The 26,100-nt window shown below is 41.9% G+C and overlaps 1 protein-coding gene across 1 annotated transcript in view; it reads right to left on the bottom strand.

Annotated features, from left to right (window-relative positions):
- Nucleotides 1–15,607, bottom strand: part of LOC128742691 (integral membrane protein DGCR2/IDD-like) — a 62,149-nt gene extending 46,542 nt beyond the window's left edge. The window contains exon 1 of the mRNA XM_053839130.1: nt 15,089–15,607. Coding sequence (XP_053695105.1) covers nt 15,089–15,146 — 58 coding nt within the window. The 5' untranslated portion in view covers nt 15,147–15,607. The remainder of the gene's footprint in view (nt 1–15,088) is intronic.
- Nucleotides 15,608–26,100: the final 10,493 nt, after the last annotated feature.

Raw genomic sequence — 26,100 nt, 5'->3', positions numbered from 1 at the left:
AGTCTTCCATTACAAGAGAGCTCAACAGGACGAGTACGGAGATGAATTGACACTTCTACTGAAGGGAAATCGCCTCAACAATAAAAATCATCTGTATAAAACCAGCCCGTTCATCGACGAAAATGGAGTGATGCGCATTCATACTCGATTAACCGAGTGCGATTTCGTGGACACTAGTGATAGGTTTCCTATTGTCTTACCTCGAAGTCATCCTTTGACCCGACTTATCGTCCATGACATTCATCTACGCTATCACCATCAGTGCCGTGAGACTTACGTAAATGAAGTACGCAAATCATTCTACATTCCGCGTGTACGCATGGTATGCGATCAGGTGCGCCGAAGCTGTCAAACGTGTAAGGTACTTGTGGCAAAACCCATCCCTCCAGCGATGGCTCCTCTACCCAAAGCAAGGTTGGCTGCGTATGTTAGACCGTTTTCTTACGTTGGAGTGGATTATTTCGGACCATTTCCCATTGCAGTAGGTCGTCGACACGAGAAACGTTGGGGTGTTATTGTGACATGCCTAACAACTAGAGCTGTACACCTTGAATTGGCCGCTTCGTTAAATACAAGTTCCTGTATTTTAGCGTTACGGAACTGTTTCGCCCGTCGGGGAACTCCCATCGAAATTGTTAGTGACCGTGGAACGAATTTTGTAGGCGCGGAAAAAGAACTGAAACAGGCAATGTCCACTCTAAATATGAACGATTTGCAAGCTGAATTCACTACACCGTCAACTGTATGGCGCTTCAACCCTCCCGCTTCCCCGCATATGGGTGGCTGCTGGGAGCGCCTTATCCAGTCAGTAAAGAAAATTTTGGCTCGTGTTAAACCACAACGGGTTCCAACGGAGGAGGCGTTGAGGAGCTATCTGATCCAGGTGGAAAATATTATCAATAGTCGCCCATTGACACACGTACCCGTAGACAATCATTCCTCGCCGGCGCTTACGCCTAACCATTTTTTAGTTGGTTCAACGAATGGGTTGAAACCGCTCGTTCCATATACTGACTGTCCACTGATGCTTCAACGGTCATGGCGTGCATCGGACGCTCTTGCAAACCTTTTCTGGAAACGCTGGGTTGCAGAATATCTGCCTACAATAACTCGACGAACCAAATGGTTCTATCCAGCCAAGCCTATCGCCGTGGGCGCAGTTGTCGTCGTAGTGGACCCTAACATGCCGAGAAACTGCTGGCCCAAAGGACGAGTACTGTCAGTAAAAACCTCTACAGATGGACAAGTACGGTCAGCGGTGATACAGACTGCCAATGGAATCTACGAAAGACCTGCGGTGAAGCTAGCTGTCATAGATGTAGGTGCAAATGAAAGTGAGTCGGACCAGGGTCCAATCACTGGGGGGGAGTGTTGCGTATACGCCGCACCTACTATGAACACATTGGTTACTGAGCGGCTGTCACCTTGTGTACAGCATACCGTGTAATGGATGGAGAACTGTCATCGAACGTATACTTAGCAAGTCACGAGATTAGTGCAGAGGTTACCTTTAGAAGATACGTGTTTCGGGCTTTTCCTGCGAAATAATTATTATAAACTTACAATCTAAACTTAGATACCTACAGTACGTATATTTAGCTAATAGTACGGTATCGAGTTAGCTAATAGTAGTTACTTAAAGCTAGTGATAAAAAACATCTACGGGCTAAAACTTAAGTAAGATCCCGTGAATCACTCTTACTACCGTTTCAATCGATACTACGAAAAATCCAGGAAACCTACAAACGTATGTAAGCATCTATTGAGCTTAAAAACTTAATTAACATATCGATGTTGCAGGATAATTTTAATTTTCGCAAATATAGAGAATTCAAAGTTACGGAAAGTTGTTTCCTTCGTTGCATAAGCAACAACTCCTATGACGGAATTTGAGACCAAAATTGGACTTTAAGACCACCATAAGAGTGCAATAAAATTTAATTTGTTGCTTGGGATAAGTAGCAAAGTGGAGGCAATATACGTACCAAAATGTTGACAATCATTTGTAATTCTATCTTGCATTCTATACAACAGTTTTTGGAACACGCAACTTAATACTCCTCAATATACGATTAAGATATAACTAAATATTACAATCATCTATACTGCATTATAATTCACAACCACAAGTTGTATATGACGACACGCACGACGGCAAAACAACTCATTGAACATTTCGCTTTGACATACTCTAATCATTCTGCAATTCCAATGTAAAATTGACATGCATACGACTTAATGTGGCTGGTAAACGGCTGAATAATGCGTACCGTCGGTGCCTTGTGCACGTGTAGGCATAAAATAGACCCTACAGTGGTTCATAGCCTCTTATTCAGCAACTCCTATTCCTACCGCCTCGTGGTACCAGCCGGGATACGAGCAACTTTGGTGGAGATCGGGTAACCAACCCCGGTGGAAGCCAGGGTCGTATGCTGACAGGAAAGGAGGGCTCTTTCGAGCTTCGTTGGCCCTCCGGCGAAACAGGGGGTTGGTGTAGCAGGCTTTGCAAGCCGTCACCACGAAAAATGCTAAAGCACAGAACGAAGAACAAATATATTCTTACTGGAACAATCGGAATAGACCCACGCGACGAAAAAGGACTATGGATTGGAAACTCGGGACATGAAACTGCCGATCTCTCAAATTCCAAGGGAGCACTCGAGTGCTCTCCGACGTATTGAAGAGCCGCAAGTTCGACGTCGTAGCGCTGCAGGAGGTGTGCTGGAAGAGCTCAACGGTACGTACGTTCAGAGATGGACATACCATCTACCAGAGCTGCGGCAACACACACGAGCTGGGTACAGCTTTCATAGTGATGGGCGAGATGCGGAAACGGGTGATTGGTGGTGGCCAATCAATCCTCGAATGTGCAGGTTGAGAATCAAGGGCCGATTCTTCAACATAAGCATCATCAACGTGCACAGCCCTCACCTCATAAGTACCGATGACGACAAGGATGAATTCTACGCGCAGTTGGAGAGTGAATACGACCGCTGCCCAAAACATGATATCAAGATCGTCATCGGGGATTTCAATGCTCAGGTCGGCCAGGAGGAGGAATACAAACCGGTGATTGGAAGGTTCAGTGCACACCAGCGAACCAAAGAAATGAGCCGAAGACTTATCGACTTTGCCGCCTCCAAGAATATGGCCGTACGTAGTACCTTTTTCCAGCACAGAATCCACCATAAGTACACCTGGAGGTCACCAAATCAGACAGAATCACAGATCGACCACGTTTTGATCGACAGTCGGCACTTCTCAGACATTATCGACGTCAGATCCTATCGAAGCGCTAACGTTGACTCGGACCACTACCTAGTGATGTTTAAGATGCGCCCAAGACTCTCCGTTGTGAACAACATTCGGTACCGACGCCAGCCTCGGTTAGATCTCGCGCGGCTGAAGCAGCCAGACGTCGCCGCAAACTACGCGCATTCACTCGAAGCTGCGCTGCCGGAAGAGGACGAGCTGGAGGAAGCCCCTCTCGAGGACTTTTGGAACACTATCAAAACAATCATCAGCAGTGTGGCGGAGTGCTCCATCGGGCATGTGGCCCGGAATCAGCGGAACGATTGGTTTGACGATGAATGTAGGAGGGTGATGGATGAGGAGAACGCTGCGCGGACGGCCAAAATGCGCAGTGCCGCACGTCAGAACGTGGAAAGACATAAACAGAAGAAGATGCAGCGAAACCAAATCTTTCGGGAGAAAAAGTGCAACCTGGAAGAGCAGGAATATGCAGAGTTGGAGCGGCTGCATCGTTCTCAGTAAACGCGGAAGTTCTACCAGAAATTGAGCGGATCCCGCAAAGGCTTTGTGCCGCGAGCCGAAATGTGTCGGAATAAGACTGGCAGTATTCTGACGGACGATCGTGAGGGGACCGATAGGTGGAAGCAGCACTTCGACGAACACCTGAATGGCGCCCAGGCGGAAAACCATGGCGGCGGGGAAAGCGATTTCGACGGTGCAGCAAACGGGGAAGAGGTGCCAGCCCCAACGATAGGCAAAGTTAAGGAGGCCATCATGTAGCTATAGAACAACAAGTCAGCTGGAAAAGATGGCATCGGAGCGGAGCTTATTAAAATGAGACCAGAAAAGCTGGCCGTTTGTCTGCACCGACTAATTGTTAGAATTTGGGGTACGGAACAGCTACCGGAGGAGTGGAAAGATGGGGTTATCTGCCCGATCTACAAAAAGGGCGACAAGTTGGACTGGGAGAACTATTGAGCGATCACCGTTCTCAATGCCGCTTATAAAGTGCTGTCCCAAATCATTTTCCGCCGTCTATCACCAATTGCGAATAGATTTGTGGGAACTAATCAAGCCGGCTTCGTCGAAGGTCGGTCTACAACGGATCAAATATTTACACTGCGGCAAATCCTCCAAAAGGGCCGTGAATACAGAGTTCCCACGCATCATTTATTCGTTGACTTCAAAGCCGCATATGATACCATCGACCGGAAAGAGCTATGGAAAATCATGGACGAGAATAGCTTCCCCAGGAAGCTCATCAAACTGATTAAATCTACGATGGATGGTACGCAGTGCTGTGTTCGGATTTCGGGAGGATTGTCATGTTCATTCGAATCACACAGAGGGCTTCGTCAAAGTGATGGTCTTTCATGCCTGCTGTTCAACATAGCGCTACAAGGTGTTATGAACCGAGCGGATATCAACACGTGGGGCACGATATTCAACAAATCTAGTCAATTCGTCTGCTTTGCCGATGACATGGATATGATCGGCAGAATATCTGTGGCGGTGGCTGAACAGTACACCAGACTAAAGCGCGAAGCAGAAAAGATTGGGTTAAAGGTAAATACGTCTAAAACAAAGTACATGCTGGCCAGCGGAACCGAGGCCGAACGACACCGCTTGAGCAGTAGTATATTGATCGACGGCGATGAGTTTGAGGTAGTCGATGAATTTGTCTACCTTGGCTCACTGGTAACGGCGGACAATGATACCAGCCGTGAGATTCGGAGGCGTATTATCAGCGGAAGTCGTGCTTACTATGGGCTCCATAAGCAATTGCGGTCGAGCAGACTAAGTCCCCGCACCCTGTACAAGACGCTTATTAGACCGGATGTTCTCTATGAAACATGGACAATGCTCGAGGAGTACCTGCGAGTGCTCGGAGTCTTCGAACGACGAGTGCTAAGAACGATCTTCGGCGGCGTACAGGAGAACGGAGTATGGAGGCGGAGGATGAACCATGAACTCGCACATCTCTATGGCGAACCCAGTATCCAGAAGGTAGCTAAAGCTGGACGGATGCGATGGGCAGGGCATTTTGCAAGAATGCCGGACAACTACCCTGCAAAGATGGTGTTCGCCTCAAATCCGGTAGGAACAAGACGACCAGGAGCGCAGCGAGCAAGATGGTTAGACCAGGTGGAGCGAGATCTGGCGGAGAGTACTCGGTGTCCGAGGAATTGGAGAGCGGTAGCCCTCAACCGAGTTACATGGAGAAATTTTGTTCAACAGGCTTTATCTTAGGACGGTAAGCCACCTAAGTAAGTAAGTAACGACTTAATGTGGACTTATTACGATCTTGTGTTATCTGGGTACTGACACGAGGTCTTCAAATATTGGAACTTTTGTACTTTATTGGTTGAAAATGGTTAAAAAATGAGAATTACACTTTTAATACTTGGAAACAGTAGACCCCTCGTTCGCCAAGGGGCCCGACAGTTTAAAAAAAGTTGAATTTTTAGCAAACTTTGAGATCTACATCATGTGATATTTCTTAAATTTGCAATGAAACAACTAACAAATGGCACGGAGTTGTAAAAAAGAAGAGTAGCGTTTTCAAATGGACAAAAAAAATTTTTGGCGGCCATCGCCGTTTTCGCCATGAGCCCTCCAACCGGTTTTCATTTTAAGACTACCATTAGAAAGCTGAATTAGAATATTAGAACATTCATAAAATTAGGTGTGCATTGGCATTAACTAAATGAAACAACCAGTTATCTGTAACAAGGTTCAAAATTTTCATATAACTATTGTGATATTTCCAAAATTTGCCATGAAATCAATTACAAAGGACACGGTTTTGTAAAATGAAAGGATAGGGCTTCAAATGAAAAATTATTTTATTAAAATAGAATTGAAATTGTTACACTTACACAGTCTCATAAGGGTACATAGTCATGGGCATGCCATACCTACTGTAGTTTGCCTGGAATGGAATGAAATTCATGTTGGAAGGCCTTATTTTCAGTCAACGAAAGTTGATAAGTGCCCCACCAACGAGACAAACGTACAGAACGTCTAAAGCTTAATCTCGTAATAATTCAACTGTCTTGCTAAGCATATCAAGCACAACATGGCACAACGCCCACATTTCCTTCCTTCCAGCGAAAATGCAAAAAGTATTTCGTAGAAATCACGCCATAGAACGGCAAGTGTCCACAGCATGGTTGACTGACACCAGAGCAATCAACATAAGCCGGTATTATTAGCTAAATTGCTGACATGATTACAGCAATCGTGAATGTCCTTTTCGTTCGCACTGGCTTGGGTCGACAGTGTAGAAAAGCTAGAATCGGAAAAGACATTCTGGGTTCTAAAAATACAATTACTTAATACTTAGTTGGTGCTAAAAATGTAATATACGATTCACGTTAGCATGAAATTTAAATGTGACATTCCTCGAAAACATTCTTAGAATACAGAACTAAGTTTTCAGTTTAATGTGGTTTTATTCATTTTATTTTTCTGTTTTTCATTCAATTTGTTTGATAAAATTTTCTCATCATAGTTTCTTATTTTGTTTTCCAACCACAAGTAAAACAAATTAAACAGCAATTCACGTTACTGAAGAGCTTCGGGCGAATCACGGTTAGTGTTACAAGCGGATATATTCCCAACAGTTACGAATTCTAGGAAACATTTCCAATTACGTCTATCACCGGGATTATCTAATTACCGCCTAACACTCTGCCGAATGATTGCACAATCTCCGTTCAGCCCACAACACATCACAGTGCGTCAAATCCTTCTCGTTAGGGATAGGAGAGAAAGGTTTTCTTTTCACCAACTTTGATGATGATCTTTTCCTTTCTATTTTACTGCGGCCGTCGCCGCTACGCTACGGTCGTACTTGAACTTTGTGCCGCTTTGTGCTCGACAATTTCCGTTTATGTTCTCAAGAACGAAGAACCCTTATAGAAGCTAGAAGACCTCCTCTCTTCCTCTCTTTCCTAGGCCACTTTTGTTTTCACCACAATAAACAGTCGTCGACATAGTTTGCAGAATCACACTCCACTAGCCGCCCGCTTTTTTTTCCTCGCGCTGATGCCCTTGCAGAAGGCTTCGTCCAGTGCTGCATGTGACAGACATTGTTGACGATTGCCTCGAGTGTTGTTAGGCTGGCTAGGCTGTGCCTAGGTGCACTTTTACTGACGCTGGAGAACTTTCTCGATTGCTCGGTGTTGCCCAGCAGAGAAGCAATTTCGAGTAATTATGCAAACATTGTTACCGGAAGGCATTTATCGATATCATCGCTTTCCGCATTCATTTTCCTTCGTGAAGATTGTCTAACGATAAGTTATTATCTTGTTGACAGTCTAGTGGAATAATATTATCGCATTGTGCACAATGAACGGAAACTGGGGATATCACAAGGAGACGAAGTTATAATATACAACTATATATACCTAATTGCGTTGTTTTGCTGGAAAACAGAAGATTTTCAAGCGTTTTTCATACATGTATGGTGACACAAAGTGTACTAATATCCACTTCACCATTGATCACCATTCACCATTGATTGTCGTCACCTGGAGAAGACTGTAACAGCTCAGTATTGAAACAAATATATGACACTGTTTCAACAGATTTTTTAAAATTAAATTGAAGTAAAATTTTTAAAGTTATTGAAGATTTTTATTAAGAGGATGTGAACGGTTCAAAATGTTGACAATTTTTTTCACTTCCCGTGCTCGGAATACACAAAATTAGTATCAAAATAAGCGGAAAACTATGTAAACTCGAAATCTGAAATAAGAAATTAGTGATTTTTTCAAGATTTTCAGTCGTTTATGTCCTCTTATGTCCCATTAATCGGATTGAGACCTCGCAGCTTGGATGAACAGTGAAAAAATTAAACAGATAATTAGTTTAATTTGAAAAGGTAAATTACAAGATTCTCTGATAAAATAAGGATCCTGATAACTTTGTCGTTTTTCTAATATTAAGCTACTGCCTTTTAATTTTGAATGAATAATTTGAATAATAAAAGGAGATGGGGGAGGGGAGGGGAGAATGCCAGCAAGCAATGGAGAGGAGAAATAGCTTGGAAAAACTATCCTAGAATTGCCGCGGGGGAGAATTTGGCTAAGCGTCGACGAGCGCGGAATTAGTTGACTGCGTGCCATAGAAGAATGAAGCGCTGAAGGAGGACAGAGATCGTGAAGAGCTAGAACAACTATTCCGGTATAATTACACGCGCAAGTTCTATGAGGAGGTGAACAAATCTTGTAAAGGAATCACACCGAAGCCTGATATGTGTAGGGAAGAGGAGGGAAATCAAGTCAGAGTGCGAGGTGGTCAACAGTTTGAAACAGTTCTTCGATGGGCATCTCAGGGGCTATATAACGGAAGGAGATGGAACCGAAGTTAACCTACGAGTGCTTACAAATGATAAAAGCGTGCCGGTGTCCGCTCTCGAAGAGATACGATGAGAAATGTAATAGGGGTAATAGGGGTAATAGGGGTAATAGGGGTAATAGGGATAATAGGGGTAATAGGGTAATATCTGACGAGTTTTATTAGGGCCCGTGCTTTGGATCAAATTTTTACTCTCCGATAAATGCTCCAGAAATGTCGGGAGCGCAACGTGCCCACGCCATTTTTTCGTGGATTTCAGGGCAGTATACGATACAGTCGAGCGCAAACAGATATCACAAATAATGCACGAAAACGGTACCGGACAAACTGACGCGGGAGATCAAACCTACTCTGGAGCTAGTGATGTGCTACATGCGTGCTACGAGGGCACTCTGAAATCGCGCAGACCGTTGCGGTAAGAGGATGGATTGTTCTGTATGCTATTCAACATCGCTATTGAAAATGTAATCCAACCAGCGGGCATCGAAACGAGAGGAACGATCTTTCGCAAAAATAGCGAACTCCTAGTCTTCCCAGATGACCTTGACATCATTACTAGAAACCTTGAAACGGCGGAGGTAATCTATACCAAAATGAACACGGAGGCTAGGATTGAGGTACAAATCAATACGTCAAAACCCAAATATATGAAAGGAAGAGAAAACCACGTTCGTCTCCCACGGACAGTGACCATTGACGGCGATGCACTGCAAATGGTCGATAAGTTCATAAATTTGGAATCTCTGGTCACCGCCGATAATAGTACGCGTAAGGTGATTCAACGATGCATTCAAGCTGCAAGCCGGGTCTACTTTTTCGCCCATTAGACGCTTCGATCAACCAGCACACACCGCCGCACAAAGCTGACGAGGTTCAATACGTTAATCAGACCGATAGTTCTCTACATGATGACATGATCCTTGAGCTCAAAAAGAATGCCACTGAGAAGGGCTCTGCCTACAAAGTTCTGGCAAAAAAGGCGATAGCGTACAGATCCGCGCACTAACGCCCGAGATGACTCTGCAGCTTAAAAACCTGGACGAGAACACGGATGCGATCGAACTAGCATGAGCTCTCACGGAGCAATGTAACGTGGTGGTGACTACCGAGGCAGTTCGCCTGCGTAAGGGACCGGTGGGAACCCAGGTAGCAACTATAGGACTTCCACTGGTAGATGGAAATGCAGCCCTGAAAGTGGCTAAGCTGAAGGTGGGATGGTCCATATGCCAACTGAGCGTGTTCAAGCATCCGGAAGCCTGCTTCCGGAGCTTTGAGAGAGGGTACAAGTCCTGGAGCTGTAAGGTGCCAGACCGAAGTCACCTGTGTAGGAGATGTGGCGGTACGTGCTATATAGCGAGGGACTGTACTGCGCTGCCCAAGTGCCTCATAAGTACCGGCCAACGGGACGCTAAGCACGCAATAGGAGGCCAAAAGTATCCGACAGGCACGCCGGCGACTAAAACACGGGCGTAGTGCAGGTAGCGCAATTAAATTCGAATCACTGCTACGCGGCCCAGCAGCTGTTGTACCAAGCAGTTACTGAGACAGACATTGCCATCATCTCGGACCCATATTGCATCCCTGCCGGAAACGGTAACTGGGTCTCGGATAGGTTCGGGATGGCGGCTATATGGACGACAAGCAGGTTCGCGGTTCAAGAGGTTGTGTCAACTGCAGACGAGGGTTTTGCGGAAGCCAAACTACTGACTGGGCTAAGGCCGTTGGTTGTGGCGGGCGACTTTAACGCTTGGGCGATAGAGTGGGGAAGTCGTCGCACGAACCATAGGGGTCGAATTCTGCTTGAAACTCTGGCAAAGCTCAACGTAGATCTGGCCAACGTCGGCACCACAAGTACTGTCAGTAGGAACGGTGTGGACTCTATCATCGACGTGATATTCGGCAGTTCTGGTCTGATAGGAGACTGGAGGGTAGACAAAGGCTACACTCACAGTGACCATCAGGCGGTCCGCTGTGGTATCGGTCAGATAACGAGGCGGCAGGCAACGAGTAGAGCCGACACTCCAACTACCCGTGGATGGAAGACATCATACTTCGATCACGAAGTATTTGTGGAAGCGATCCGAAGAGAGTGCGGTGATCGCGGTATGTCCCATCCGAACGCTGATCATTTGGTTGAGGTACTGTCGCGAGCGTGTGCCGCTACCATGACTAGGAAAGGTCGACCTAGGTATGGGAGGTCACCAGTTTACTGATGGACAAATGAAATTGTGGAACTCCGCGGAGCGTGCTTTCGTGCGAGGAGAATTATGCAAAGAGCTCGTTCAGACGAAGGCAGGGTTGAATGTCGAGTAGCACTTGTTGCTGCACGCGCAGCGCTTATGAGTGGGATAAAATCTAGTAAAAGAGCCTGCTTTGAAAGGTTATGTACTAGTGCCAATGCGAACCTGTGAGGTAATGCCTACAGGGTCGTAATGGCAAAGACCAAGGGCGTGATGGCGCCCGCAGAGCAATCGCCAGAGATGCTGGAGCGGATCATCGAGGACCTCTTTCCGCGCCACAAGCCAAGGCCCAGGCCTTAGACTGCTGACTCGTCCCACGGCCGACGTTCCAGTATCTCAGACCATAGCGTAGGATGGTCGGCCTCCCAGTCGAACATCCAAAGTAACGTGGGCAACGGCGGTTTAGAGGTCGGGGAGGAAGCGACGGTTACGAACGAGGAACTCATTGAGATCGCTAAATCCCTAAAGGTGAGCAAGACACCGGGGCCAGACGGAATCCCGAATATGGCCATTAAAGCGACTATTCTAGAGGTTCCCGTATTATTCGGCGCAGTAATGAGTAGATCCCTGAAAGCTGGCCACTTCCCGGACAGATGGAAGCGAAAGAACCTGGTCCTATTGCCGAAGCCGGGAAAACCTCCGGGTGTCCCCTCGTCATATAGGCCGATCTGTCTGCTCGATACTGCCGGCAAGGTGCTGGAGAGGGTTATCCTTAACAGACTCGTACAGTACACTGAGGGTACAAACGGTCTGTCAAGGAACCAATTCGGCTTCCGAAAAGGCAAATCTACGGTGGATACCATCTTGTCTGTCACTAAGGCAGCGTTCAATAGCGCTAGTTGGTACTCCATAGCCATTTCGCTTCAGAATGTTCAAATGCCGGTGTCGCTGTACAGGATTCTGGAAAATTATTTCCAGAATCGTGTGCTATGCTACAACTCGGAGGAGGGTCAGAAGTGCATTCCAATCACCGTAGGGGTTCCGCAAGGTTCCATACTGGGCCCGGTGTTGTGGAACGTCATATACGACGAGGTGTTGAAGTTAAGGTTCCCGGTAGGGGTGGTGATTGTCGGCTTTGCGGACGACATCACCTAGGAAATCTACGGTGAATCTATCAGAGAGGTTGAGTTGACGCTGCCCACTCTATAAGCATTGTTGAAGATTGGATGCGATTCAGGAAACTGCAGCTAGCGCATCATAAAACGGAGGTTATCGTGGTGAACAGCCGCAAGTCAGTGCAGCAAGCAAATATCAGCGTCGGGGACTGCACTATTTCGTCAACGCGGTCCTTAAAACTCCTGGGAGTCATGGTTGGCGACAAGTTCAAGTTCGGGAGCCACGTCGACTATGCCTGCAAGAAGGCTTCCACAGCTATTTCGGCATTGTCTCGTATGATGTCTAATAGCTCTGCGGTATATGACAGCAAGCGAAGGCTAGTAGCCAACGTCATACTCAGGTATGGCGTGCCGGTGTGGTCATCGACGTTAAGTACCAAAAGCTATCAAGCTAAGCTGGAAAGCACCTATCGTCTCATGTGCTTGAGAGTGGCGAGTGCGTATCGCACAGTTTCACATGACGCAATCTGGGTCTTAGCGGGTATGATGCCTATTGGCATCATCATTAGCGAGGACGTAGATTGCGTCAACCAACGTGGAACTAGAGGCATACGGAGTACCACAAGATCGGCCTCGATGGCCACATGGCAGCGGGTATGGTCTGATTCCACAAAAGGCCGGTGGACACATCGAATTATCCCGAAAGTATCCGGGTGGGTCAACAGGCGCCACGGCGAAGTCAATTTCCACCTGACACAGATTCTGTCAGGGCATGGTTGTTTTAGACAGTATCTGCACAAGTTTGAGCATGCGGAGCCCCCGCGTGTCCTGAATGCGAACATGCTTTCTTCATATGCCCTCGTTTCGCGGGCACGAGAAGCAACATTATGGCAATGAGCGGACAGGACACTCCAAAGGATGTGTTCCAGCTCGGACGACTGGGGAGCGGTCAATGCGGCTGCTACATAGATTGTACTTGAGCTACAAAACCGCTGGAAAGCCGATCAACGGTGAATAAACAGCCTAACTACCATAGTCCAGTAGTTATCTAAGAGCCCCCAAAAATAAAAAATAAGAAAACTTATCCAATTTAATTCTACTATGTATTCTACCCCACCCTGAAGTAATACCGATAAGGTGGTGCCAGGGGGGATTTAGACTGGAGACTCGAGTAGGGTTTTAGCGGGTCTGGATCCTCACGCCCCACTAGGGGGGTCGGGATACCTAACCCCACTCCCTGAGTTGTCTTCTCAGGTGTCTGATAGTTCCGTATCTTCTAAGGTGCTCGGCACCTTACTCGTAAAGAAAAAGTACAATACTTTTAATTCCGAATTTTCCGGATTAGCGATATCCGGGTTATTGAGTTGCCGGATTATTGGGTGTTGGATTATCTTAGTTGCAGACCATATAAAGAGTAAAGCAAGCGGAATTCATAAATATCGATGTAATAACGCAGCGAACGAGGACGAGAAGCCCAGTAATGGAAGCAGTCTTCCAGTTGTTATCCGACAACAATATTTATCAAAATGATATATTCAGGTCAAGTAAATCATAAATGATCCGGTTGGTACCTACCAGATGAAGAGATGCGCAGCGTGCCCGATGGTTAGACGAAGTGGAGCAAGATTTGGAAAGTGTGCGACATTCGAGAAATTGGAGACGGACATCCAAGGATCGAGTTTATTGACGGAACATTTTTATGCAGGTGAAATGCTAAAGGACATCGCACCAAAATAAGTAAATAGCACAAGTGCGTCTCTTATTTTTGATGAAAAGGTTCATGGTAATCAATCATAGTTGGAAAATCCCAACTATATTGATTATCATGCGAATTATCTTGGTGTAAACTTCCACTTTGTTCAGTTCAACAAGACATACATATGTGCACTTTCCGTATTTAAACAAACGGTGTTGTGGACTATTTTTGGCAGAGTATAGGTTGAGAATGGCGTAGGCTTAAGAACCACGAACTGCAGACACTACTTGAAAAGATTTCCATCGTGCACCTGGTGACAGTCGGGGTGCTACGGTGGGCCGGTCACGTGGCATATGCCGGACGACAGTGTAGTTAAATCTTTTCAAGAACCACACCGTCACCAAGAATAGAAAGGTTCAAGGCTTAATGCCACTAGAAGTAAGTAAGAAGAGATTTAAAGACCCTAACCTGCTAAATGAAGATTGGTGTTCAAATTCGATTTATTGAAATACGCTAAAAAACTCACCTCGAAATCACATGTAAACGAAGCTTCTGAAACTTCTGGCCAGGCAAACGCAGTAATCCCTCAATTGAGATTCCTGCGTTGAATTGTATAAGCATGATGATGAAAATTGGGAAAAGTGTGCATTAAAACTCATACTGTTACTTCTGTTACATCATGCTTATTTAAAATGATTTATTTCAATATTTTTTTTCAAACAATTCTGTCGTAATTTCGATGCTTCCTGCCGAATAAACTACCGTATATTGATAATGTGTGGTCAATACTGGAATATCGGAGCACCGTATGGTTCGTTGCTAGTTTGATAAATGCGCATGGCAAGATAATAATCAGTATCAGGTGGGATGCCAAGGACAGTCTCTCAACGTTACTTAGATCCTTTTGAAAAAGCACCCGAGATATGGTCTTCTAAGCACGTTTTACGCTTATCAATATTCAAACTATAATAGGTAGAGCGACACAAATATGCATTGGTCTCACTAGGAAAACAATAACGTTTTACTCGCATGGAAGTCACAAGTTATGCGAATATTTCCGATATATTTTCATGAATGAATATGAAATTGTTTATATTCTTTTCCTGTTACATCCCAGTGAAAGAAAAGTCGTGCTTATTCTTTATTCATACTTTGAAACTCACTATGTTCGTTGTATCTCTTCGGATTCTTCTTGCCATTTCCATTATATATTCACAAAATTTGTCCAGATATTTTTAGACCGTCTAGAGCATTCACACAAGACACACTTCTTGTTTTGACTCAGCATTTTTTTCATTGATAGACAGCGAAAAATAGAAACGGTCATTCCCATCAGCAAACAATACCTACTCGTGTTGAATATTTGAACATGAAAAGTGTTGTGCTGAACTTCGTTTCGCAGCAAAATATAAATGGAAACCCCCGAACCGAGTGAACCGATACCGCGCCATCATTGGCAAGTGGGTTGTGAAATTACTCACCTGCGAATCCGGCCAGCAGACTGAGCAAGGGAACTACAAGGTAGCATTTGTTGACCATGTTTCCTGTTTGAAGCAGCTTGGTTTGGCTGATGCAGTGCAGCGGGTAGCAGCAGCGGGGTGTTTGACGGAAACGCGTTAATTCGTTGCTCGTGAACTGTGGCACGCTGGTAATGATATTACAGTTGCCCTTTTCACCCGCACTTTCACTCTGGGTAAGGATTTCAATTATGGATGGTTTCACAATCAGCAGCCGCCTGTTTTGACCTTCTTCGACCGCTATTAGATACCACAGAACCTATCTACCTATATCTAATTCTGTCTTGGACTATATACACGAGTGGCGAAACGGTAGATCACTTGATAGCCATAAAACTATTTACACAGGGATGCAAATGATTTATACGCCGTATACTATTTTGAACAGTTTACCAGCGAAATGTAGTTTTCTTGATCGAAATTTTAATTACACTGTCATATTTCGTTATTTTAGTTTTTTTTTCCTGCGGAGTGGCCTTTGCACGTTCACTTTATAACGACGTTTGTAGTTGCAATTATTGCTGAAACGTCACACTGCAAAGAAAAAGAAATTACATAAATATTAAGTTTTCTGCTTATTCGAAAAATTATATCTGATGTTGAAATTTGAAAATATTTAAATGCTAATTAATTGTTCTTATTGGTCAGAATCAAAATGTTTTTGTTAAAAAATAAACGTTGAAACGCCATAATAAAAAATTTTGAGAAGCAAACATTTTTCAATAGATAAAAATCAGTTAAATGCTCTTAAACAAATTTTTATTCAACAGCATCTGATGATCCGCTGATAAGCATTGAATTATTTCCACCTTTTTTCTCAAGAAATAATTGAGCATTTAATTCCCCGTCGAGGAATTTAATTAGCGTCTCTCCAATTAATTCAATAGTGGAACAATTATTCTCTACTATCTTTTTCCATTCTGCTCAAAAGACGTTACAGCGGTTACGATGATGAAATCTAAACTAAGTGTTTCTTTCTTCTTCGATTCGAAGGAGGTGCTTTGTTTATCACTAGATACTATAGCCAAAGGTGTTTTTGAATTACCCCCTAGATCAAAACTGTACTTTTTCACGGTTGCAGCGATGAAAACCAGACTTTGTTTCGATAACACGTATTATAACACACTCTTTGCAGCACATTGCTTCATAACGTATAGGTTATTCTTTTGATTTATTACTTCAAGTCGACTCGACCAGCTTTCCCGCAAAAAACCTAGCAAGACACGGGAAATCCACATTCCCCCGCTTATTATTGATTTTGTTTCGTCTGACAGCAAGAGAAACATGGACCACCGCCGGCACAGCATACATCAAACGAAGTTTGATGCCTTGTATGAAACATAGAGCGAAGTTTTACTGTTCTTACCGGTGCGACACGAAACATTGTGATACGTTTATTTTTATTCGATACAATGTACCGTCACATCCAATTCGAATTAATTTCGTAACCTTAGTAAAAGTCTGGGGGCTAAAAGGGTTCGTATATCATCACTGTTTGGTGGATTTCAATTTATTTGTGCAATCCAGTGTCCGATTTCTTATTTGCATTTCATTTTACCAAATGTCGGCTTGAGAAAAAAAACCGTTGACTGGTACTGCATCGAACTGGAGTAACTGGATCTGCTGTGGGTGTGGGAAAGAAGAACGAAGCCACAATTGAATTTGAGATGCTCGAGTGCCTTTGGGGGTATCAATTTGGAAACATTTTGATGATGAATTTCTTGACTAGAGCCGGTAGTCGACTGATGAAGATTTATGATAGAAATTTCTCTGAGTTAGGTTACGGCTTCCAGTGAAAACGGGTGTAAGCTCCAGATAGGGAGCAGTGTTTAGCCATTCGATCCACCTAAGATCCGTCGAAAAAGTTGGATTTGATAATATACTGCTGTATACAGTATAGAGATTAACAGTAAATATGTTTGTATTTGTTGGGGGTTTCAATAGCCAAGTGCGCAAAATTTATTTCTGATTTCACTTTTTATTTTACTTCCAACATGTGTTTGCATGCAAAATGCAATGCATGTACAGTTTCATAACATGCGTTGGTAAGTGGAAATAAGCATAAGCATAAGCATAGGATACCGCCCGTGTGCTGCCACTCCGTTATTGACCAGGACCGATGAAAATTGCAAAATTATGGCTGGAAAAAGCATACTTGGGACAGCACGCTATTTTTCATTGTGCAACCTTATCAGGTCCCTGCATGCTGATCAATACCGACGCCGGCCACGTCCGAATGCGGGTCCTGGTGGGATGGAAAGGAATGTTAGTCCAATACTTGTTGCTACTAAAGACCAGGGAATCCTCTGCATCTTCACAAGTATTTCGGGAAAGGAATTGTTGTTAGTAGATGGGCGGAGCTAGATGGATAATGTAAGTATGTAAGCATCAGTCATATGAGACTAACCTGGATATTCGAAAATTTTCTTGTAAAGTCAGTAACTACAAAAATTAAGATATAAAAAATACCTTTTTAACAAATTTAATACAATACCAATGGTGCTTATATACAACCATAATTTAATTTATATCGAAAAATATTATGCACATGCGAGATTTACGGCTCAAAAACCACGTAACAACTTGAACTTATCCGCGATCAGGGAAATCAGGGATAATGAAACGAGCCAATATAGTCCCTAAGTTGATAAGCATTTCCTCTTACCAACGCTAATATGCAGAGATATAGCGCCCTACACGCTTAACATGCGTTGGTAAGTGGAAATGCTTATTAACTCACAAACTTTGTTATTAAAAAGCGTTTGGGTAGTTTTATTACGCCTGATCTTTATTTTAAAGTATGATGATCCATTCTTTTTATTTATTTAGTAAAAGAGCTTAACAGTATCCACAAAGATACTTTCATCTATCTCGTGCTCGTGACTATCGTGTCTTCTAGAATCTTGCGTACAGAATGTGGTGATTAGTAAAATAGCTACAACTATCGAAATTTAAAAATGCTCCTACGTTTTCAAAGATTGTTTTATAATAAAGTAATTGTTCTTAAATTTTTAGACTTGCAAGTTTAAAATGCTTGGTTTAGAAATGTCTAATTGTTTGTTTTTGTGATGGAGTAAAAAAACAAAACTGCGATAATTTAATGCAGACGCATGGTGTTTTGCTTAAGCTGCCAAAGAAACGAATACATACTTTCGACAACGAGGAACCAATGTCAAAAGGTTGAATGTGCGTCTGCATTGAATTATAGCCACCTCATTTCTGTGAAAATTGTATTTCATAAACATAATATTGCATATCTCTGATGCTCTGTGAGGATTCTGAATCCTATAAAAAATCACAGCTATTTATAAAATATGTAACAAATGTATTTGGTCCACAAACTATGAAAAAATTAAGAGTTTTGATGTTTTTGCAATCATAAAAAGCTAAAACTTTAATCCTATATTTGTACTAAAGAGCTTATTAAAATATCTTTCATTTGATACTAAAAGCATGAAAAGCAACTGCTTTAATTTTAAATTCAATTTTAAAAGAGGTTAAAATAAGTACTGTCGATTCGAATAAAATTGATCACCTATGGCCAATGAACGAAGAACGCATTTTTCTACATGCATGATAAAACTCCTTTCCGTTAACACAAGTTTCGTTGCTTAAAGAAGTTTTAATAAGACTAATTCGGTTCTCAACTATCTGGCTGTGCTTTGACGCTTTCTACGAAGAAAACAATACGATAGATTTTGTTTATTTAAACTTTCTAAAAAGTATAACAGACGAAAACATCAAAACAGCAACTAAGACAACATGGATTTCAAAATCCCTAAGTGCGCGAAACGGTGCTGCCACTTGTGAAAATTTGTTCTATTTGTAAAGCAGAATAGGGAATTGTTAATGAGTGCAAAAGACAGACAATACTTTGCACAAATGTCCGCATACATTCCATATAGCGGTTCTATGAGAGTGCAAGAGAACGATTTGTGCTTACATAGCAAAATTCAACTACACATCCAAAGAGACAGTCAAGCTCCCTGAAATTAATTTATCAGTTTTACTATAGAAAAAATTTTATACGTAAATCGTATATGTACAAATTCATACGACTATGCGTTAAAAAAACACGGTTACGTTGCCAACATTCGTATCCTTTTAATCGTTCATATTCATCCTGCAAACGCATCAACCATGCTAATGACAGGACCTCATTTTTCTACTAGCTTATACGCGACATTGTTGCCTATATGCAGGATATGATTAAGCCCGATTTGAAACTTTGTCAAAGAACATGGTTTGACAAATCTTTAAGGTGATCAATTTCACCTTAAAGTGTAAGTTTTCTTTTTGGAGATGAAATTTAGTTGTGCCAAAAATAAAACAATTTATAAAAAATGTGCATGACACTGTCGTGTAACCAGCACTACAGTACTTATTTTAAAATTGATTTATCCTCTGAAATATGATTCTATCTTAGGGTATTTAAAAAAATGCTAGAAAATGTGATCAATTTCACCCGAATTCGCGGTAATTCTCGTTGCAATATGTCAACTACTGACACGACTCTTGAATTTTGAAATTTTTTGCTTACTTGGTTGGAAATGATTGAAATAAGAAAATTAGATTTTCATTATTTCTAGACAATGGACCTCTCGTTCGCCAAAAGGCTAGGCTATTTTTAAAATTAGCTTTCCCAAGTAACAATTCTAACGTTTTATAACGTTCCTGTAGTGGTTTTCATGACCGATACCATAAAACCGCTAACAAAACTATGAGCTCCACTAGAACTTCCTGATGACCGCTATTAAACTGCCTTCCGACCAAGTGGCCCACTCTTCAGAAGGTTTTTAGAACCTACGTAAGAATCAGGTTATAAGCTCATGTAGTCATATCACGCTCTGCTGAAAGCAGCAACAAAACCGTTTGAACTTTAACCTGCTTGACAGCCACTACCATAATCCAATAAAGCTTTTCATTCTGTAAAAAGCTAAATCAGTTCGCCAGCTTTGCTAACTTGAAAATATACCCGTGAGCAGGAAAGTATAAGTTTTATTGTCAGATCATCCTGATCGATTTGGATTATAACGACTATAATAACTTTCCCATAGAATTTTTTAAAAAATTGACCAATCTCCGTTGGTTTGCAGCGTATGCGCATTAAATTTTATCGTGTATATGACAAGTGGATAAAATCAACGCGCCATTGAAAACTGGTTATTTTAACAAAATAAATATATTCAGTTAGTCAATCTCAATTTCTTGCAAAATCATTTTAGTTGCTTGCTGGGACAGGCAAACCGTGCACTTTGCTTGAATGAATTTTGGTTTGCGAGCTAAAACAAACTACTAGAATATGGCAATACGGCCTCGCATAAAAAATGGTTTTGGTGTGAACTCTAATATTCTTCTTAATAGCAGCAATAAATCTGTTTGCTCAGGGTATTACCGTTTCAATAGCTCTAAAAACTAACAGATTTATTGCAGTATGACAAGAAACTCTAATAAGATCAATTATGATTGGTGCACCATATCGTATTGCTACACCATATCGTATTGCTACACCACATGTATGGTAAGTTTATAAGAGGCGTGGTGCAGCCAACTAGTGTTATTGTGGTAATATAAGCAACCACAATGAATTTGCTGTATCAACATCAACATTGTATTATTGTTTTATAGCAGCCAAATTAATAAAATTCGAGAAAGTAAACAGTATGGTGCTCAATACCTCAAAACAGCATTTTAATGTCCAAGCGTCCATGACAAGTTCCAGGTCTGTTGCTTTTAACAAAGTATTTTGTATTGACATTAACCACAACTTTGCTGAAGATACTAAACTTGTATGTTGAATGTATCACAAAATAAGTTTCGTATCTCACTGCCAAAAGAATGAGCATTTTATACCACAACATTTGTTTACATCATTCGGCGCAACCTCATGCAATCATATTTTTATTTTTTTTCATAATAGGAATAGGAAGAGTAATAGGAATAGGAATAGGAACAGGAATAGGAATAGGAATAGGAATAGGGATAGGATTAGGGATAGGAATAGGAATAGGAATAGGAATAGAAATAGGAATAGGAATAGGAATAGGAATAGGAATAGGAATAGGAATAGGAATAGGAATAGGAATAGGAATAGGAATAGGAATAGGAATAGGAATAGGAATAGGAATAGGAATAGGAATAGGAATAGGAATAGGAATAGGAATAGGAATAGGAATAGGAATAGGAATAGGAATAGGAATAGGAATAGGAATAGGAATAGGAATAGGAATAGGAATAGGAATAGGAATAGGAATAGGAATAGGAATAGGAATAGGAATAGGAATAGGAATAGGAATAGGAATAGGAATAGGAATAGGAATAGGAATAGGAATAGGAATAGGAATAGGAATAGGAATAGGAATAGGAATAGGAATAGGAATAGGAATAGGAATAGGAATAGGAATAGGAATAGGAATAGGAATAGGAATAGGAATAGGAATAGGAATAGGAATAGGAATAGGAATAGGAATAGGAACAGGAATAGGAATAGGAATAGGATTAGGGATAGGAATAGGAATAGGAATAGGAATAGGAATAGGAATAGGAATAGGAATAGGAATAGGAATAGGAATAGGAATAGGAATAGGAATAGGAATAGGAATAGGAATAGGAATAGGAATAGGAATAGGAATAGGAATAGGAATAGGAATAGGAATAGGAATAGGAATAGGAATAGGAATAGGAATAGGAATAGGAATAGGAATAGGAATAGGAATAGGAATAGGAATAGGAATAGGAATAGGAATAGGAATAGGAATAGGAATAGGAATAGGAATAGGAATAGGAATAGGAATAGGAATAGGAATAGGAATAGGAATAGGAATAGGAATAGGAATGGGAATGGGAATAGGGATAGGAATAGGAATAGGAATAGGAATAGGAATAGGAATAGGAATAGGAATGGGGGCAAGAGCAAGAGCAAGAGCAAGAGCAAGAGCAAGAGCAAGAGCAAGAGCAAGAGCAAGAGCAAGAGCAAGAGCAAGAGCAAGAGCAAGAGCAAGAGCAAGAGCAAGAGCAAGAGCAAGAGCAAGAGCAAGAGCAAGAGCAAGAGCAAGAGCAAGAGCAAGAGCAAGAGCAAGAGCAAGAGCAAGAGCAAGAGCAAGAGCAAGAGCAAGAGCAAGAGCAAGAGCAAGAGCAAGAGCAAGAGCAAGAGCAAGAGCAAGAGCAAGAGCAAGAGCAAGAGCAAGAGCAAGAGCAAGAGCAAGAGCAAGAGCAAGAGCAAGAGCAAGAGCAAGAGCAAGAGCAAGAGCCAGAGCAAGAGCAAGAGCAAGAACAAGAGCAAGAGCAATCCGTTTTCTCCGTTGATTCAAGAATTTTAGTAACGCCATTAAAAATATTTTATAAACTATTTATCTTTACGATGCTGGGTAACTGAAGAGAGTTGGTGAAAAAAGGAATGAGATTTTTTTAAACAACGAAAAACAGAATTAAGCGTTTTAAACGTTTCTACGTTATTATTTTCCATGCAAAAATCTACCAATTAATTTTATACAAAAACTTTTTATGCGTACCCTACGATTTTGTGTGCCACCCTATTTTCAAACCAATTTTAATGAGAAGGACCAAATTTTTAAAATTAATCTAAAAATAATAAATATTATGGCTCTAAATCGGGGATGGATTGATAACGTTGACTCAATTATGGCTCATTTGAAACATTTGAAAAGTTTTCTTGTCCTTTATAGACCTTTTAATATTTAATATTTTAATACTACAATGTAATGGGTCGTATGAATAGAAGATTTTGCTTTACTCGCGTGGTTGAGCCTGGGGACATATTGCAGTCTTGATCAACTAATGATTTCAGATAGTTTTAATGCCCCCTTTCGCATACTCATGATTTTAACAATAGACCGTATGAATAAAACAGTTTACTTTGCTTTTCCCGTTTGAATCGTATGGAAGCATTTGCTCTAACTCTTTTATTCATACGGCCTAATGTGTCAAGCGAAAAGAAATTATTTCATATTGTCATAACTTGGTCTGAAATCCGAGATTTTAAAATCCGTGTTTCAGTTTAAAGGCAATTTGAGAAAATAATCATATATTTTTTTTAATGAATGAATTAACAGGAAATCTTTGTGCAGGACTAGTCAAAGTTGAAAAGGAGCATACACATTGTTTAATCTTAGAACCATAGCAGCAACCCTAATTAGTAAGGTCAGCGACATAACCGGGCAAACTTTGGCTTGTTTGTTTTGTAAATAAATCTTAATCACATAGCTGACGAACCATTAACAGGCTCATTCCGCTTTCGCTTGCAGACGAAGTGTAAATGGAGCTAAGCCAAGCTTGAATTGCAAGTGCGTCAGCTCGTCCGAAATAACAACCGGTCAACGTTTGGTATAATTTAATATTGACTTTTATAAGCGAACCTAATTATACTTAGTTATTATTGGTTGAAGAAACACCCTGCCCAGTTGGAAACTTGCACGGCACAACGAAAGTCTATTAAACTATGTACACACGCTATACTTGCCTTAGTTGACTTAAGTTTGCTTCTGTCCAACCGACGGTCGGTCGATGGCGTGTTTTCGTTACAAACACCGCTACATCCGATGCTAAAACTCGGTAGCCTGCAGTTTTCCACCGAAGAGCAATCCGCCGCAGTATCCTTGCGTGTGAGCGCCTGTTGTTACTCTGTATTGATTTTTCCCGGCAAGGCACTCTCTGTAAACGTTTGAACCTGGTCGTATGATACGGAAAATTCGAAGCTTGCTGGATTTTCCTGCTCAGCGTCTCGTATGATAGTTGCACAGTTAAGCATTCACTGACTCATCAACCGGATTTCTGGCTCCTGCTGCCAAAAGCAAACGACTTTTGTTTGCTGCGTATAATATCTAGGCTTTTAGTATGGTTGGCTGCCAAAAATTAGTATGTGACGACTGTGCACACTTTGGGGGGGGGCCATGAACATTCTTGGACAAGTTGGCGTCACGAAAAAATCTATACCTAACACTCTGTCGCATGAAAATTTCCTCGTGACGGGCAACGAAATCCGCATACGGCTGTTTTCCGTAACTGTTGGACACAATCAAAGCAGTGCGTCTGGTTCCGACGGACAGTGCGAATACATAAATCAAAACATATGAAATGATACAACACAGCGTATAGCTCGAGAGAAAATATCACTGTACCAAGTCGAGCAGTCGGGCAGTCAGGCAGTCGTGAGAGCTCGTTTTTCTTAAATCACAAACCCGCTGTTCGCGTTATTTATAGCACTTTTGATTAAATTTTCATCACCGTCGGTAATCCGTACTCAGGTTGGCCACTACAGCAGAGCGTCACGTTTTACATCTCTTCGCCAAATTCCCGACGGTTGATGATAGTGGACCGTTTGCGTGTTTTCTGTTTAGCTGGTATGCGGACTTGTAACAGTTGCCTTGCCCCCTCGTACACTCACACTAAAACATAGCCATTCGCGGTTTACTCTGGGACTTTCCTGTAGAATTACGTCGAGACAAATCCACTACTAGTTGTTATACAGTGCACTAAAATTTTCCGGCTCGTCCAACCTAGCACGTGATGTAATTTACTTGCTATCAATTGAAGATAATTGGCGCAATAATTGATAAATTTGCATTTGGAATTGCCACCTTCGCTTCCGGTTCGACGAACGAAGCAACGGCTCGCGGAACCATCCGAGTGGTTCGGTGAAAATTCTGCAACTAATTTTCAAAATACTGCAGCGTCTTTCAATAGCTTCGGTCGGGCTAGGCTGAGCAAACTCTGTTTCTCCTGAGAGATCTCACCCACCGAGCGCGGTGAGTGTACGTACGTAATACCACATTGATCGGAGGAACGCGGCCCCGGTAACTCACGAGAAAAACTTTGAAGTATGAACAAAGAATGTAGCGTAGAGGAAAGGGGTAGATGGCGCGACAGTTAGCCAACAAACGGAAGCCCGATAAGGGATAAAGGCAGCGGCGGGTTTTCCCACGGTTTGTTTAAAGCTGTATACCTACTGTATGCTTAGTTGTTTTTCTTTGCGTGTTCTACCGTGAGCTGGATTGTTTGATAGCGAGTGACAATGCGCAATAATTGAGAGAATTTATGAACGGTGTTGAGTTGTTACATCGTTAGCTGAAAGTTGCTTTGCATTGTTTTACGTTTTGTTGCATTTTATGAGTTTTATGTAATAGTAAAAATGGGTTTTGCTTGAAGTTTTCAACTCTATTTATTCCAAAACTAGAGCGATGCTTCATTATATCAAGCTTGAAGTGTAGTATTTAAAAAGAATTCTATTTAAAGGTAATATCGCAAGTATTTAGTTGAAATCTGCTATAACAGATTAGAATTTATATGATACATAATTTAAGTTCAGCTGATTCGAGGAGAAAATTTTTATTCAACTTTGAAATAAAATGTGTCTTAACGTCTAAGAGACGACATCGTAGAAACGGTGCGATCAAGCTAATCGCCTCGATTCCACATTCCGATCGGGCCCGTTCCGATCAGAAACATCCCTATCGATATGTGTTATAGCCAGAAATTGTTCAATCATTTTGACTGAATTTTGATTCAACGTCTTAGCCGGGCACAATTTGACAAAGTTATGTATAGAACATTTGTAGAACTAGTTATTATTTCCAATTTTGCCAAATAAAGTTTCGCTATATCTTTTGTAGTTACGGTGCTATAATGCTAGTAGCTCATAACTACAAAAGATATAGCTAAACTTTATTCGGCAAAATTGTAGATAGTTCTATAAATGTTCTTTACACAACTTTGTCAAATTTTGCTCGGCTAACACGTTACTATCAAATGAATCAAAATTCAGTCAAAGTGATCGAACCTTCCCTGGTTATAGCATACGTTGTATTCTGATCGAAGCGAAATTTCCGTTCGAATCCGGTTCCGATCGGCATGTAGAATAGAGGCGAATAACTATTCTTTCATGAAAATACACTCAAAAAAGCTGAAGTTTTTATTTTCTTGCAAAAATACCTGAAGGAGCGCCACGTAAGGAAAAATGC

The sequence above is a fragment of the Sabethes cyaneus genome, chromosome 3 (assembly GCF_943734655.1).
Source record: "Sabethes cyaneus chromosome 3, idSabCyanKW18_F2, whole genome shotgun sequence".
Classification (NCBI taxonomy): domain Eukaryota; kingdom Metazoa; phylum Arthropoda; class Insecta; order Diptera; family Culicidae; genus Sabethes; species Sabethes cyaneus.
Note: the sequence above shows the minus strand (reverse complement) of the source record. Positions and strands in the feature narration are given on the sequence as shown.